Source organism: Ctenopharyngodon idella, chromosome 10 (assembly GCF_019924925.1).
Source record: "Ctenopharyngodon idella isolate HZGC_01 chromosome 10, HZGC01, whole genome shotgun sequence".
Taxonomy (NCBI): domain Eukaryota; kingdom Metazoa; phylum Chordata; class Actinopteri; order Cypriniformes; family Xenocyprididae; genus Ctenopharyngodon; species Ctenopharyngodon idella.
In genome coordinates, this window is record NC_067229.1 from 5,821,823 (window position 1) to 5,838,627 (window position 16,805).

Here is a 16,805-nt window from a genome sequence, read left to right on the forward strand (position 1 = left end):
CTCAGATTTACAGTCTCTGCTGCCGAACTCTTTTGAGTCTGCCGGTCACGTGTTTCTGGCCCCCAGGTTTGTGCACATAGATCCATTATGATATTTCCTCTGTTAGATATTACTGTGCAGATGTATGGGTGTTCACTAACTCTCTCTCTCTCTTTCTTTGTGTAGAGAATACTGCAAGCGTCTGCAGATGGCTGAGAATAACACACAGTTCCTGGCGGACTTCCTGTCTCTGATGGTGGAGATCTCACCTGAATCTGAAGACTGTGAGTAACCTTCACCTGGACGACACCAGCCCAGCACTGATTATAACATATTACAGCACTTATTGTTAAACATTACAGATCTATATTTAAACATGATAGCAACAGTTATTTTTTTTAGTTCTCTATTAATTAAAAATTACAGCATTCATTATGAAATATTACAGCTGTAATTAAATATTACAAAATTGATAAATAAATATTACAGCATTGATTACGAAATATACAGCTCTAATTAAATATTACTGTAATGATTAATAAGTATTACAGCGTTTATTACTAAATATACAATTCTAATAAATATTATAATACTGTTACTAAATAATACAGCGTTTATTATTAAATATTACAGTATTGATTCCTAAATATTACAGGGCTAATTAAATATAATGACATTTATTACTACTAATACAGCTCTAATTAAATATTACAGTAAATATATATATATATATATATATATATATATATATATACAGCTTTAAATATTAAAGTGTTGATCACTAAATATTACAGTATTGATTACTAAATATTACAGCTTTAATTAAATATTACAATAAATATTACAGCATTGATAACTAAATACGCAGCTTTAATTAAATATTACAGTATATGTATTAATATTTCAGCATTCATTTCTAAATATTACAACTCTAATTAAATAGTACAATATTGATTGCTAAATATTTCAGTGTTACAATATTAAATAATATTACAGCTTTTATTAAATATGACTATATTGATTAATACATATTGATTTCTAAATATTACAGCTAATGACTACATATAACAGCACTGATTACTTATTATTATAGCTAGTATTGATTATTAAATGTGACAGGTCTGCTATTACATCATCTCAAAAAAAAAAAATACAGTATGTATTACAGCACCCACAATGAAAGTATTATATTTGCAATAACTAATTACAGAAAAACAGAAAAAAGTCAGCACACCAAAGTTCCAAAAATAAGCGAAATTTTTTTAATTTAAGACTCACACAGGTTACGTTTTGAGTACGCAGTGGTGTGCTGACTTTTTTCTGTTTTTCATTCATTTTTTTGGTCGAGCACCCATCTTTGAGCATATTTTTGCCGGTGATGTGCGTGCTTTTGTCTTGATTTTGCTCAATAACTAATTACAGCAGCTTTAAATAATGAATCCTCATGAACTAAAGCTAAGTCTTAATAGACCATTTTATATTTTCTCATGAAGACTTGGATGAATTTATTGAAGCATTTGAATCCATCATAGTTTAATGTTTTTAACTGTGTTCACAGGTGATCAGGGTCTCATTCATAACCTGATCTTGGATTCTGGGATCCTCTGGCAGCTTGCCACACGCGTTTGGCAGAACAAGGACCTCAACACGTAAGATCAGACCCATCAGAGTCTGTTGACTTACTTTAAGTGGTTTCAACTATTCATCTGACAGTCTGATTTCTACAGGTACGGCTTCCTGGCGCTGTTCGCATCCACCAATGGAGGCGTCACACGCGTTTACCCCAACATGTGAGTGATGATGCTACTGGTACTGTAATGACATTACAATTACAAGAAGCTTCGTAATATGTGTGTGTGTTTCAGGGCTGCTGAATCATGGGACGAGGACCCCGAGCCTCTGAACTCAAACTTCTTCCGTCGCAGTCTGGACAACAAAGGCTACATCTTTAGAGCACCAACACGAACCTGTGAGCCCAATAAATTACATACACTAAGCAAAAAGTGGCAGACCAATAAATCAACCAATGTATAATATATATATATATATTTTTTTTTTTTTTCATTTATAACAATAACTGTCTCTGCCGCAAAATGTACTGGTATCTACAGTATGTCAGAGAATAGTTTTTTTTTTACGAAACTGAATTTAAAAATGTATCTTTTTTTATAATAATTTTTACAATTTTATTTAATCATTTAAAATAATTTTTGAAATAAATAAAAAAAATTTGCAATTTTTTTATATGTTTTTGAGTAAATGTTATGAAAATGAATTATTATTTTTTTTGTTATTGTTAATTAAATTGGATTTTAAATTTATCATCATTAAAACAGCTATCAGCTACCCTGTTTTGTAGATATGAGCCCATATTGGGCAAACACTATTGCAAAATCATAACTATCGACCATAAAAGAACAGAGTCATCTATAAAATGATGTCTGCAACCCATTTAACTGTGAAATATTTCTGATCGTAAGGATATTAATGAAGAAAATAAAAAAGTTGGACGGGTCTACAAATTGATTAGATGGTAAAAAGTAGGCATTTCATACCAGTTTCAGAAGTTGCACAAGTAATTACTAAAGATTATGAAGACATTTTTGTGCAATAAAATCAGGAACATTTGTTAAGAAACTAATAAAGTCCATTTTGATTTTCCCATTGACTTTATACGTTAGTATGGATGATATTCAGCCCTGTATGAGTGTTTTTCACCTGTTTTAATGACTCTTCTGTTTGTGTCTAGCAATGGATGATCTGTTAATCTCAGAGAACGGCACTGTGGGGATTCTGGTCACCACCGCTGTGGAGGTCGTGATTGGAGGCAAAACCATGAAGCCTGCTGGTGTGTTTCTCAGAAAATTTGACACAAAGCTGATAAATCTTAACCAGGAGGTTTAAAATCACATTGTACTCTGATGATCTTTATCATGTTTTCCTGTTATTAGTGGTTGGCGTTAAGCTGGATTTAGAGGCCTGGGTTGACAAGTTCAAGATCCTCGCCAGCAACGTATCAGACAGCAGACAGGCAGCACATAAGGTAAGATTTTTTGGAAAAGAGGAACTATGGAAGAAAAGTGTCACCCCTCTCACATTATGTTCATCTGTACTGGCATGAGTGTGGTGAGATGTTGTAACTTCCTGTTTGTGTTGAGCAGTGCGGCCCATCCAGATCCTGTGAGATGGACTGTGAAGTGAACAGTGATGTGAGAAAACCTGCACACTTAATCCCTACATGATAACAGATCATCTTGGCTGTACGCGTGTTTGTTAATCTGGTTTTGAATGTGTGTTTCAGGATTTGCTGTGTTACCTGATTGATGATGGTGGTTTCCTAGTGATGTCCAATCAGAGAGATCACTGGAAAAAGGTAGATGCGCCGAAACACCAAAAATATTATATTATATTATATTATATTATATTATATTATATTATATTATATTATATTATATTATATCTAATGTAGTGTTTTCACTAGGGCTGCCCTCAACTAAAAAATTTTCTAGTTGACTAGTAGTCGTTCATTTAAGCCATTAGTTGACTAATTGCATGTTTAAATTAATTTAATAACTTAAATATATATTGGGGGTGGAATATATGCCTGTTCCGCTCTCAAGCGCACACATAAAGCTTGACACAAAGCGCTAGTAAAAGTAATGATTATGAATTGTGTTGGAAAAAATAGCTAGGAGACAGTTTAATTGCATATTAATAAACTAGTGTTTTCTGAGTCGGCTGCAAAGATGAAGTTGACAATGCTGACTCTTCATCTCCACAGTGGACGCGCCTATTGAGAGAAATGCACCTTTCATACAGAAAGAGTATTTATATACAGACAGTATTTGTTTTCGATTGGTTAATTTAAAAGTAGACATTACAAGCTTTCTATAGATGTATTTCTCAAGTCTGTGAGGCAAGAAGCCTATATGCTGAGTTTCGGTTCATTTATGTGACGCGCTCCAGTTCAGCGAGACCGAGAGAAAGCAGAAAGCGCATCCTGTTTGTTTTCTTTATTTTACAAAAGCACAACGTTTTGTTGTTGTTGTGAGTTTACACAAAAGTAACCTTTTACAGTTTGGAATTATGTATTACTCTGATCTGTATGACCAAAAATCACAAAGTATTTTAAGTTGAAGAAATGCAAGTGATCATCGCCAACGCCTCCATGTTGTGCAGTAAAGCTCGCTATACTTTAGCTTCCACACTATATATATATTTTTTATTTAATATTCATTTTATTTTAAAATAAATATTAATAATAACAGGGAATGTTATATATATATATATATAGGGTATACATTGTAATACATTGTCATATGTTTAATATATTATTCACATTTGTGTTAACTACAAAAACCTACAAGATTCCTGAGATTAATCATGTTTCATGTTTCATTATTAATCTGCTGTGAGCCATAGTTTAAATAGAGCACCTCTTTATGTCCACGTCTGGCTCAGGTGGGACTGTTTTTTGGCGAGGTCGACCCCTACCTGATGTTCGCCCTCTATAACAACTCAATCTACGCACGCCATCAGACTTTCCAGTATCAGTCGGCCTGCGAGCCGACGGCCAGCAGCCACACGGGAGCCGCGCACAGAGGATTCTACGTGGTGAGAAACTGATTCGTTCATGTTGAAAGATATTGATTAAATATGCTACAGTCCATTTGAATCTCATGTAGGAAAACTGATAAAATGCAGCAGTATTTTGGTATTTTTGTCATTAGCCCTCCATTGCTGATTTTCTCAGTCTGGCCTGGTGGACGTCAGCAGCGGCGTGGTGAGTACATCTGGAGAACGTTGCTAAAACATTCCCTGTTGGTTGTTAGAACAACATTCAGTAGATATGTGTTACGTCATATACAATAAATGACATTCTGATTTGGTAAATCAGTTCATGTCTTGATAATGTTGTTTCAGATCCCCATGCGTTAATGTCGCTGGTCTCTTTCAGGTCTGTTCTCCAGCAGTTCCTGTATGGACTTATCTACAGCAGCTGGTTCACCACAGGTTTGTGTTTCTCTGATTTTGTCATATCTTTAAAAGAAAAAAAAATCTTAAACCAGTCATTCTGGTCTGTTGGCTTGTTTTATTGGGCATGTTTCAGCTGTTTAGGCTGGGAGACCAGCTAAGACCAGCTTAGGCTGGTTTAAGATGTTTTTCTCCTCAAGACCTTTTAAAGCCGCATTCTAACCGTGATTCAACATCTGAAATGCTGATTAAAAGCAACAATGTGCATCACACAAATAACATTAACATGTTGCTAAACTAATGATAACAGCGCACAGATTTTAATTAGACATTGTCTATTGATACTTCATAGAATTCATTTATAAATGAGCTTTGGGCATTGTGGGGTTGCATTATACCCATTTTTGTATTCTAGTAGACGCCTGGGCTGAGAGTTCAGACACTAAAGGGAGCAGCAGCTGCGTGACGGTTCACAGTCAGTTCTACTTCACCAACACCACCAACTCCTTCAACGTGCTGCAGGACTGTGGGAACTGCTCCAGGTGTGTGTGTGTTTGTGTGTGTGCAAACATCCTTTGTTAAACACATTTAAACACTTTTCTAAACACAAACACTTTTTCTGTCAGGTTGTTCCACGCCAAGCGTATAGAAAACACAAACCTGCTGTTTGTGGTGGCTGAGACGCTGCCTTGCAGCTCTTGCGAGATCGAGAAACTCCTACCTGTCAGAACAAAGTGTATCCTTCCTTCCCATGATCCCCTGCTCACAGAGCAACACTAACAGATCTGCTTTTAACCCTGAAATACTCTATTGTCTGTTTGATTGATGGATGGATGACAGACAGAGCTTGTGGCATTTCCTTAATGTTTTCTTCTCCAGCTCAAGAAGAGAACCCATGTGATGTGTTAAATTCTGCCCGCTATCGGAAAGGACCTGACAAATGCTTCGACTACAACTTGGAGGTGAAGCGTTCTCTGTTGCTCTGATCAAACACTGTTTGTTTGCTTCTTTATTTGATATTTTGTAAAGATTATTTTTAAAATGTAACCACATAACAACATCCTGGCAACCATCCAGAACATCCTAGCAATTACCCAGAACATTGCATAGCATTAGCAATGTCCTGCCAGTCACCCAGAACACCCTAGGAACTGCATAACAACGTCCTGGCAAACCCCCAGAACACTCCAGCAACCACAAAACAATGTCCTGGCAACTACCCAAAACACCCTTAATAGCAACACACTGGCGGGCACCCTAGCAACCGCATAACATTCTGGCAACCTACCTGATCACTTGGGCAACCACATAGAAACACCCTGGCAACTACCTCAACCACCCTAGCAACCAAATACCACTCTCCTGGCAGCCACCCAGAACACTCAAGAAATCACATAGGAATGTCTTTCAACTAGCTCTAACACCCAAGAAACTGCATAGCAATAACCTGGCAACCACCCAGAATGCTCCAGCAACCACATAGCAACTTCCTGCAAACCACCCAGAACACCCTAGAAACTACATAGCAACCCAGAACATCCTAGCAATCTTATAACATTGCCCTAGCAACTACCAGGAACACTTAAGCAACCACATAGCAACATCCTAGCAATCACCCAGAACCTCTTAGCAACCTCATAACATTGTCCTAGCAACCACCAAGAATACTGAATCAATCACATAGCAGCATCCTGACAATCACCCAGAACACCCTAATAACTTCATAACATTGTCCTAGCAACCACCAAGAACACTTAATCAACCACATAGCAGCATCCTGGCAATCACCCAGAACCCCTTAGCAACATCATAACATTGTCCTAGCAACCACCAAGAACACTTAATCAACCACATAGCAGCATCCTGGCAATAACCCGAACACCTTAGCAACCTCATAACATTGTCCTAGCAACCACCAAGAACACTTAATCAATCACATAGCAGCATCCTGGCAATCACCCAGAACACCTTAGCAACCTCATAACATTGTCCTAGCAACCACCAAGAACACTTAAACAACCACATAGCAACATCCTGGCAACCACCCAGAACACCTTAGCAACCTCATAACATTGTCCTAGCAACCACCAAAAATACTTAAACAACACATAGCAGCATCCTGGCAATCACCCAGAACACCCTAATAACTTCATAACATTGTCCTAGCAACCACCAAGAACACTTAAACAGCCACATAGCAACATCCTGGCAACCACCCAGAACACCCTAATAACTTCATAACATTGTCCTAGCAACCACCAAGAACACTTAATCAACCACATAGCAGCATCCTGGCAATAACCCAGAACACCCTAATAACTTCATAACATTGTCCTAGCAACCACCAAGAACACTTAAACAACCACATAGCAACATCCTGGCAACCATCCAGAACACCCTAATAACTTCATAACATTGTCCTAGCAACCACCAAGAACACTTAATCAACCACATAGCAGCATCCTGGCAATCACCCAGAACACCTTAGCAACCTCATAACATTGTCCTAGCAACCACCAAGAACACTTAAACAACCACATAGCAACATCCTGGCAACCACCCAGAACACCCTAATAACTTCATAACATGGTCCTAGCAACCACCAAGAACACTTAATCAACCACATAGCAGCATCCTGGCAATCACCCAGAACACCTTAGCAACCTCATAACATTGTCCTAGCAACCACCAAGAACACTTAATCAACCACATAGCAGCATCCTGGCAATCACCCAGAACACCTTAGCAACCTCATAACATTGTCTTAGCAACCACCAAGAACACTTAAACAACCACATAGCAACATCCTGGCAACCACCCAGAACACCCTAATAACTTCATAACATTGTCCTAGCAACCACCAAGAACACTTAATCAATCACATAGCAGCATCCTGACAATCACCCAGAACACCTTAGCAACCTCATAACATTGTCCTAGCAACTACCAAGGACATTCAAGCAACCACATAGCAATGCACTAAAACCACTTGGAACAGAAAGCAACACCCTAGCAACCAGCAACAAACATCCTGGCATTGTGATAGTGAGTTTATAGTGAACGTTGAGCTGAATGTTCTGTGTTTCCCGCAGGAGAACACGTCTGAGTGTGGGAGCGCTCATTCTTTACACTGTCCAATGGGAGCTCTGCTCTGGATTCAGTTATTGTCACTTTACCTCATTCTACGATCATAATCTGAGTCCCACTGCCTTTGGTGTTCCTGTCCCTCATCCGTACGACGCTCCGGTCCTCTCCTGACATCCTTCTGATTTTCCAGCTCTCTGTCTCATCGTGAGGTGCATTCCAGCTGTGTGCCGTTACAGCAGAGCATGATGGGAAAATGTGTCTTAGTAACCCCTGACATTCTGCAGATCCAAAAGAAAAAAACGAAACTGTCTTAAATCGTTCACCTTTATATTAGGAAAACATACAAAAAAAAAAAAAAACCTTTCTGCTGCCGTGAAGTATTTTTGCTTGCCAAATCCAAAAACAGGAAAGGACCTGAAACACGACACAAGTTTTGACGGTTATTATCACAATCTCGCATTGAGTGTTTATTTAAGTCTTGCTTTGTTCTGGATTTAGTGCCAAACCCTGATATATGTGGATGCTCAAACGCGGGGGACACGCCGCTTTCGTTGAAATATTTTGTTCGAGGCTTCCTTGCCAAAAGAGAATGCCGTATTATCGCAAACTGCTTTGTTTAGGAAAAGAAGAAAAAAATTTCAGTTACGTTTTGTGTTTATTTACAGCTTTGTCGAATGTTTTAAGGGCATATATTGTGTACAAAAACTGCTGCCTGGTTTGTTACCCAACAGTGCCTTGGCGCACTTGTCCAAATGGACCAACAATAGCACTGGACGTGGATTCGACTGACCCTGAATGAATGCTGGAGAAAGACACGGTATTGAATGTTAACTTGATTTGGTTTACAGTATAAGGGTGAATGTCACGAAACATGGCAAACGTTTCTATTTCACCCCAAAATCAAAAGAAAAAAGATTTCATAAAGAAAATGAAGCATATTTTGAGGACCATTAAGATTTAAAAAAAAAATAATAATAAAGCACATTTTCCTTACAATTCTCATTACTGTAATGAAAAAAACTTTATCATTACCGTAATGTGGAAAAAAAATTAAGATTTTAGGAATTGTTATACTGCCTTAATTTGTGATTATTTAAATAATTTTTTAATCTAATTCAGTAAAAAAAATATATATGAAAAAAATGTTCCTACAAGTACTCTTCATTTTCTTTTTATAATTTTTTGGGGTGTTTTTCTATTAATTTTGGGGTGATTTCTCGTGAGACTCACCTGCGCACAGTCCTTTGGCGTTCAGTATGGGTTTTACTATACATGTTCTACTGATTCTGTCTTTAGAAAGGCATTCAAATGGTTTTAAATTTTTTTATGTAAATATGGTTATTCCACACTGAGTTGATCTAGTTCAGTGTCTTTGGTGATGCTTTACAATAAGGTTCATTAGTTCATGTTAGTTAATACATTAACTAATGTTAACAAATGTAAACTTGTCGTAAAGTGTTACCATGTGTTTTAATGAAATGGAATGCAAGCTGATGTCTCGCTGTCCTGCTGCATGCTGGGAAAAAATGATAACTGCTATTAAACTTCATAGTAATTTGAGGACATTTACTGGAAGGACACTCGACCCTTATAGCCATTCGATGGACCAATTTTGTCTTCTCATTGAGTCCATAGATGCTATCGAAGGGTCGATATGTATTTATTTTTATTTATTTTAAAAGATGGTATGTATATTGCTTGCGAAATGTATCAAGTGTGAATTTTGAGACGCTTTTATGCTTTTGAAATGTTTTGGTTTTTATCGCAGATGTTTTGTTGCTTTTCAGTGATTATCTCTAACAAAGGTCCATTTAGACAAAAAAAAAAAATAGTTTGTGGTATTTCATCTTTCAATGTGGCCACACTTCCAAAACAACTGTACTTCCAAATGAATCAGACTGGACTGAGATTCTTCTGAATTGGACTGAAAGGGTTTCGCTCAACGTGTTTTGTATCGTAATGGCTTGAGCAATACTTTGAATTATATCGACTACGCTGAAATGCAAGTGAGCGCTACTGAATTAGTGTAAGGAGAGCATGAAATCAGTATTGAGCCGCTTTCTTTGGATGACTTTGATTCAGGCTTGTCTTTGAATATCGGCTTAATGTTTGTATGTGAGCTATGAGTGTTCTAACAGAATTATTTAATGCCAATAAGAGTATTTATACTATTGTCTTTATGTAAAATTCTCTCTGTGTTACAATGAATTTAAATGATGTGAATAGGAATGTTTTAATTCTTTTGTTTTTTTGTTTGTTTTTTTTATTTTGTTGTTCTGCAGATGTTTGTTAACTATGTGAAAGGGTTTTTCCTCCCTTTCTGCGGTCTTCCATATCACTTCATTTTGTACAGATGGCACAAATCTATCAAGAAAGGCTAACTTTGTATCATATTGTGTTATTCACTTCTGGGAGATGTTTATAAGAGAATTGGTGAGATAAAGACATTCATATTTTTCACGTCAACTTTGTATGGATTTTTATTTTTTACTCTAGAAATATGTATTTGATCATGAAAGAGAACAGCAGGTTTTTATTACAGCAGACAAACAATTGCAAGTAATCATATTTTATGATTACTTCCTGTGGTGATCTAGGCTTGAGGCTTTACTCAGTTGCTTCCTTGCCCTGTAAAGAAAAAGAAATAATTTAGTTATTAATATTTTTATTTTCATATTTTTATTTATTTGTTTATATTTTACATATATATATACAGTATATATAAATTTATTCAGTAAAATTTGTTTCAGATTAGAGACGGTAGGTGGCGCTCACCTTCCCAGCATCAAGGCTCTTGGCTCTCAGCTTGTTGACCTGAGACTCAGCAATGTCAGCACGCTCCTAAGCCTCTTCCAGTTCATGCTGCACCTTCCTGTACCTGGACAGGTGAGTGTTGGCCTGCTCCTCCTGTTTGTGTGAGAACAAATGTTGGGTTACTAGAATCTGGGATCTTTTCACTTCTTTTGTGACTACATATAAAGGTAATCAAGCTTAGTTCAGTAAGGAACTACTGTTAACTAACTTGGGATTGTTTATGTGGTAAATAACGTGGCCAGCTAACTGGCACTGCTAACACAGGTAGCTTATGTGTTAATATGCACTTTTCAATTGTTTATTTTAAACAGTAGGTGCAATTATGAGCCCTTGTTAAGAAAGGTTTTGTTTATATAAGGGAAAGGCCATTTTGTTAACAACATTCCCCATCTCCAAAACCCTGACCGCAGCAAATAAGAAAGCTCAAAATTATTCAAAAGAATGTTTAAAGTTTCAGGATTGGTTATGAAAGTTTTCCCTATCATCAAGCTTTGAAAGGAGACCAAATCAGCATGAAAGTTTATGCTATGACAAAGAATTATCACTCACAGCTTCCTCAGCCTGACGCTTGTAGGCCTTCACTTTCAGCTGGACCAGATCCTGCAGTCGGGTCACATTCTTCTTGTCTTCCTCTGTCTGTAAAGGTGAAATGGTTTAAAACCATATCCAGCACTGTAAATTGTTCAATCTGTTGATTCCACTGCACAGATAGGAAGTACCTGGTAAGTAAGCTCCTTCACTCTTCTCTCATACTTGCGCACACCTTTAACAGCGTCAGCACCACGTCTCTGTTCAGCTTCAACTTCAGCCTCCAACTCACGTACCTTTAATAAAGTTAGTCCACTTCACTAATTGACTGGACATGGCGGTAACTGCACTGGGACATTTTTCTTTCTGTTTCTCTTTGTGAACTTACCCCTGGACTCCAGTTTCTGGAGCTGTTTCTTTCCACCCTTCATGGCCAGATTCTCAGCCTCATCCAGACGGTACTGTAAGTCTTTGACAGTCACCTCTAGGTTCTTCTTCGTCCTCTCCAGATGGGCACTGGTGTCCTGTTCCTTCTTCAGCTCCTCAGCCATCATAGTGGCCTTAAAAGAAAGAGCCATATAAGATTAACTAAACTGTAAGACACCCTTTTTAAAGATCTGTTATATTAAAAGTAGAATAGAAAAAGTAGTCAATTTTTTTTTTTTTTGCATTGTTATAGACATTTTTAACCAAAATGAACAGTACCAATACAGCACCTTAGCTTCCTCAAGAGCAGTTTGAACTTTCTCTGATTCCACTGCCTTCTTGGCTTTCTCCAGCTCATGAATGGTCTTTCCAGTCTCTCTGTTCAGTCAGGTCAGATATCTCCTCTGTGTATACAACAGAAATACATTACTGTCTTTATCATCTGTATTTGAAAAGTTTGAATGTACATGTTTGGTTCACACACGTTGTAGGTTCTTGTTCTCCCTCATTAGGGTCTCCAGCTGGTCAAGAGCTTCTTCATAGGAGTTTTTCATTTTGAAAAGAGAACGGGCTTCTTTCTGAGCACCTTCCAGCTCAGACTGACTTTCTTCATACTTCTGTTTCCATTTGCTAGCACCTGAGAAAGAAATAGGGCCACTGATACATGAGAAGGTCCATGGATGTAAGCGTAGATTTGTAGATGATTCACTACTTTCTTGCCTTATCAAAGTTTCTCTGTTTTTTGTCAAGCTTGGCAGCCAATGCATTTGCCCTCTCCACATCAATCATGAGGTCTTCCACTTCACCTTGCAGTCTCTGTTTGGTCTTTTCCAGAGAGGCACACTTGGAGTTTACAGCCTCAATGGATTCTTCAGCCTCCTGTAGACGCTGGGCCAGCTTTTTCCTGAGGAAAGTGTTATGTCTTAGTCTATTCAATGTCGTTTGTGCAATCATTCACTTAAATGTTTTACATACTTGGCGTCCTCAAGCTCCTCGGTGCGTTGGATGGCATCAGTCTCGTATTTATCAGTCTCAAACTCAGTTCCTGGGGTGCCACAGCCCTGCGGAGTTTAGCTCCAACCAGCTCCAACTCAACTTTTGGAGAAATTTTCTTGTAATCCTAAAGACCTTGATTAGCTGGATCAGGTGTTTTTATCAGGATTGGAGCTAAACTCTGCATGGCTGTGGCCCTCCAGGAACTGAGTTCGAGACCACTGCCTTACAACCGTTTGATTACAGTGCTCTTGACAGTGATTTCACCCTGGCTGATCATTGGATAGTCATAAGGGTTGGTGGTGATAAGCGGTGTCTCTAAAGCATCAAATTCACTGTTAATCGCTTTCCAAGACATGACTACTGTTTTCTGTTTTAAGAACCCCATGAAATCCAAAGTCCATTTTTTTTTTTTTGTTAGTTTGTCCTATCAGAAGAATATTTACCTAACACCAGGTGCCACCAACTAGCAATAACAAGTAGCAAACTGTGTTTTTGATTGCATTAAAGCTTATGCATTGTTTCTTTACCTGACCATCGATTGGTTGTGAAGTAAGTGGCTGGAGTTTATGAATTTTTAAAGTGTCTTGTTGCTTTTAAATCAGTTTTTTTCCAGGCTGTAACGTAAAATGTTTGGTAAAGCTAAAGGCTATAAGCAATAAGACTGCTCATCAGACATTTCATGGGGTTTTTACACCAAAATACTGTAGATTTCTCACCAAGCAGCTCTGGCTTGTGTCCAGTTATGAGCTTGTAGAAGATATGGTAGCTCCTCTCAGCAGACAACTGGAATGTTACTCTTGAATTTTCCAGCAGATCTTTTACATAAAACATTGACTTTGAATATGCAGTTTGTCATCCCAACTAAAAAACATTTTTGTCTCAAAAAAGCATGACTCACAAGTTTCAATATCAGCTGAAGCCAGTTTTCCAGTGGATCTGAAGTGAATCCTGATAAATTAACCCTAAGGAGAAGTAAATGATTCAGAACTTTTTGCAGGGGTTTAATGAAATGCAAAAATTTATTTTATATGACCTCATCGACTTACAAAACGAGAGGAGTTGTCATTTCTCACAGTCTTGGCATTACCATAAGCCTCCAGCAGAGGGTTGGCAGCAATGATTTGATCCTCTAGCGACCCCTGGTGGGTGTAAAAGTATGTTAATTTATGTAGAAAAGTTCTTTATACTTTGACTGTTTTTTATTAAGTGTAGTCACCTGCATTTTGCCTGGGACAGGTTCTGCCTTCTTCTGTCCAGACACTGCGATTGTCGCGAAAACACGCTTGGTGTTGACGGTCTTTCCTGCACCAGATTCTCCGCTGGAGTGTGAAACGATAATATGGTAAAGCAATTTTTTATACAAAAAAAAAAAAAAAAAAAATGATAAAGTGTCTGAAGAATCATAACTTAAATAATTAGGACAGACTGGTTCTCACGATCTGTAAGAATATTTATATTCAAATTAGATCTGAACTTTGTTTCATTTAGGATTAGCTGCACAATAAATCAACAATTTATTCAACATGAAACATAAACAACATGAAACAAGGCTTTATTTTATCCATTCGGAATTAATTGCATGGTGGAAAGTGGGTGATAGATTCCATACATGAAACCTGACTTGATATTAAAATCAATAAATATATGTGATTTGTAAAAGCACATTATTGATGTCAAATATTTTTGTCTTGTAGGAATACCATGCCCAACAATTCCAGGGATATGTTTTACGAAAGCCAGGTCAGTTTTGATTTCATGTTGATTTTAAAGCTGCACATTCAGACAGATATAGATGTTGAATAGCTGACCAGTGAGCATGAACTGGTAGGCATTGTCAGAGATGGAGAAGATGTGGGGTGGAGCTTCAATCCTCTTTTTGCCTCTGTATCCAGTCACACAACTACGTCGTACACGGGCAGCCACTTGTAGGGATTGATGGTGACACAGAATAAGCCAGAGTAGGTCTGAAATGGAGAGATAATCCAGATTTTTGCCACCCTTTATTCCCATCACTCTTTATTTCCAAGAATACAGTATTATGTGACTTACGTAGATCATCCATGCTGCGTAATGCTCTTTGAGGTTATAGAGCACAGCGGGCTCAATTTTGTCAAACTTGGGTGGGTTCATGGGAAAGATTTCATCTTCCTTTTCTGTGAGGGTCTGAGAATGAACAACATTTTATAACTCAACAGCTTATTTGGAATATGATGGACAATTGCAGTCTCTTTTTTGGACTTACTTTCCCACACAGGGTTTTGACTGTAGCCTTGCCACCTTCTTTACTAACAAGAGTACCTTTCAGGTACATGTTCTCGGGTTCTGACAAAAAGTAGGCCGTTTTGGCATCAAACGGGGTGTTTTGAGCCTCAATCCTTTCCTTTTCTGGCTTCCGGAGAAAAATGGCCGCCGGGCCAAAACACTCCATTTCACCATCTCCCATGACAGCGAGTTCCTGTTAGTGTTACAACAACAAAAAAATCATGATTTTCACTGAAACATGTTCTTTTTCTGTGAATGCCAGCAGATTCATAAAAATGTTTAACACATTTTTACCTTTTTTTCAGTGCCCTAGTACAGAGAAGTGATGTATGATCTGTGAAAATAAAGAAGTAGTTGATAAAATATTTAATGTGTCTAATCTTCTTTGCAAGATTTTAAAATGTGTACAAGTCCAAAGAATCAATGCAGAATATAGTTTGTAGAATATGCATTTGTATGTGAACTTTATCTTACCGTGGATGGATCCCTGTCAGGTCTTGAGGAACTTTCAGACGGCCTCTTTTATAGAGATGTTTAAGTGAACTCAGCAGAAAGCTCACACTCTATTTGGTCATGTGAATTTGCTCTATAGGTTGTGCCACTTGGCTACCCATTTATAGACCTCTATTTGTCATTAACGTATTTAACTCCTCGTGTCCTTCATATACAGTAAGTTAATGGCAACACTTAGCAACTTTAATTAACATTTTTTTTTATTAATTTATTACATTTTTTTTTATACTTTTATTAATTATCACTGGCCTTACAGACATATACAAATTAAATAAGAATGACATTATTTTATTTAATAAATCATAGTTGATATTTCTAACAATGTGACTGTACACTAACTTTTCTATTAAGTATTATTAAATGTAATATTGTTCGTTAATGTTGAGTTTAACCCAATTACTAATCACTTACTTGCAAAACAGCTTTGACATTTAGTGTTTTAATAACTTAGCATTGTCATAATATTTTAATTTATTTATTGTGGTAACTCAGTTAACAATCTATCTCACATACTGTTTTTAAAACAGAAATAACAAGCATTACAAACAACTGATATGCATTTGCACACCATTCATGCTGTGTACTGTGAAATTAAAATGATTTAAATGATTATCATGATTCATTAATAAACAATTAATGAATACATATTAATAGAGTTGGTTGTGCTTTTTTTTTTTTCAGGCTATAAAAATATTTTGCATCCTTTTAGATGTCTATGGTTTCAGATTCCTGAACAGTCACATACTCTCATGGTGATAAAATCTCAAAAGTGGATCTGCCATCAAGTCAGTAGACAATTCATCATCCCACAGTGCTCACTGATTCAAATTAAACAATATATCTTATAGTGAATATATAAAATATATAGTGTTTAAAAGTTAAAGAAAGGTTTCAACATGTGAGTTGTGTAATTTATAGCAGAATTTATGTGCCAAATGTCCTGTCGAGGATTTTTATGAAGTGCCGCAGAGCTGTGGAGAAGAGCTCTGGTGTCAGTGGAGTATTTCACAGACACATACCAAAAATGGATTCGCATCTGTTTTATTAACTGTGATCTTTAATGTACAGCCGAAAAATCCACAAATAGAACCATTAAATGTTATTGGATGAGGTGTAACTTCTCTTTTACGCGTGTTATTTATATTGGTGAAATAAAATTCAATGAATTGATCCACCTCTATGATATAGGCCCTACACTTAAACTTGTACAACAAATGCATAAATAT

The 16,805-nt window shown here is 37.1% G+C and overlaps 2 protein-coding genes, 1 long non-coding RNA gene and 1 pseudogene across 7 annotated transcripts in view; 1 reads left to right on the top strand and 3 right to left on the bottom strand.

Annotated features, from left to right (window-relative positions):
* The window catches only part of cacna2d2b (calcium channel, voltage-dependent, alpha 2/delta subunit 2b), a 35,383-nt gene extending 24,877 nt beyond the window's left edge, over positions 1-10,506 (top strand). Inside the window, exons 23-38 of one of the 2 annotated variants that reach the window (XM_051907233.1) lie at positions 6-66; positions 166-263; positions 1,538-1,628; positions 1,707-1,769; positions 1,845-1,948; positions 2,729-2,827; positions 2,931-3,022; positions 3,141-3,188; positions 3,281-3,352; positions 4,441-4,593; positions 4,710-4,762; positions 4,937-4,992; positions 5,369-5,495; positions 5,580-5,689; positions 5,833-5,915; positions 8,046-10,506. In XM_051907233.1, the coding sequence (XP_051763193.1) occupies positions 6-66; positions 166-263; positions 1,538-1,628; positions 1,707-1,769; positions 1,845-1,948; positions 2,729-2,827; positions 2,931-3,022; positions 3,141-3,188; positions 3,281-3,352; positions 4,441-4,593; positions 4,710-4,762; positions 4,937-4,992; positions 5,369-5,495; positions 5,580-5,689; positions 5,833-5,915; positions 8,046-8,147 (1,412 nt within the window). In that variant the 3' untranslated portion in view covers positions 8,148-10,506. The remainder of the gene's footprint in view (positions 1-5; positions 67-165; positions 264-1,537; positions 1,629-1,706; positions 1,770-1,844; positions 1,949-2,728; positions 2,828-2,930; positions 3,023-3,140; positions 3,189-3,280; positions 3,353-4,440; positions 4,594-4,709; positions 4,763-4,936; positions 4,993-5,368; positions 5,496-5,579; positions 5,690-5,832; positions 5,916-8,045) is intronic. The other variant, XM_051907234.1, reaches the window with a different exon arrangement.
* A 141-nt stretch (positions 10,507-10,647) lies between these two features.
* Positions 10,648-11,960, bottom strand: LOC127520220 (myosin-7). Its single transcript, XM_051908163.1, is given in 5 exon segments — positions 10,648-10,668; positions 10,816-10,947; positions 11,404-11,490; positions 11,574-11,697; positions 11,779-11,960. Coding segments are annotated over 5 exon segments (546 nt in total).
* A 41-nt stretch (positions 11,961-12,001) lies between these two features.
* Positions 12,002-12,988, bottom strand: LOC127520221 (myosin heavy chain, fast skeletal muscle-like; annotated as a pseudogene).
* A 65-nt stretch (positions 12,989-13,053) lies between these two features.
* Positions 13,054-16,715, bottom strand: LOC127519911 (uncharacterized). Of its 4 annotated transcripts, none has more exons than XR_007931966.1 (3): positions 15,361-16,715; positions 13,851-15,259; positions 13,054-13,766 (listed from the first exon to the last, which is right to left on the bottom strand). It is a non-coding gene; the product is annotated as an uncharacterized LOC127519911 (long non-coding RNA). The 4 variants fall into 4 exon arrangements; XR_007931965.1 differs by having other exon boundaries at positions 13,851-14,768; positions 14,854-16,715; XR_007931964.1 differs by having other exon boundaries at positions 13,851-13,943; positions 14,021-16,715.
* Between the last annotated feature and the right edge of the window lie 90 nt (positions 16,716-16,805).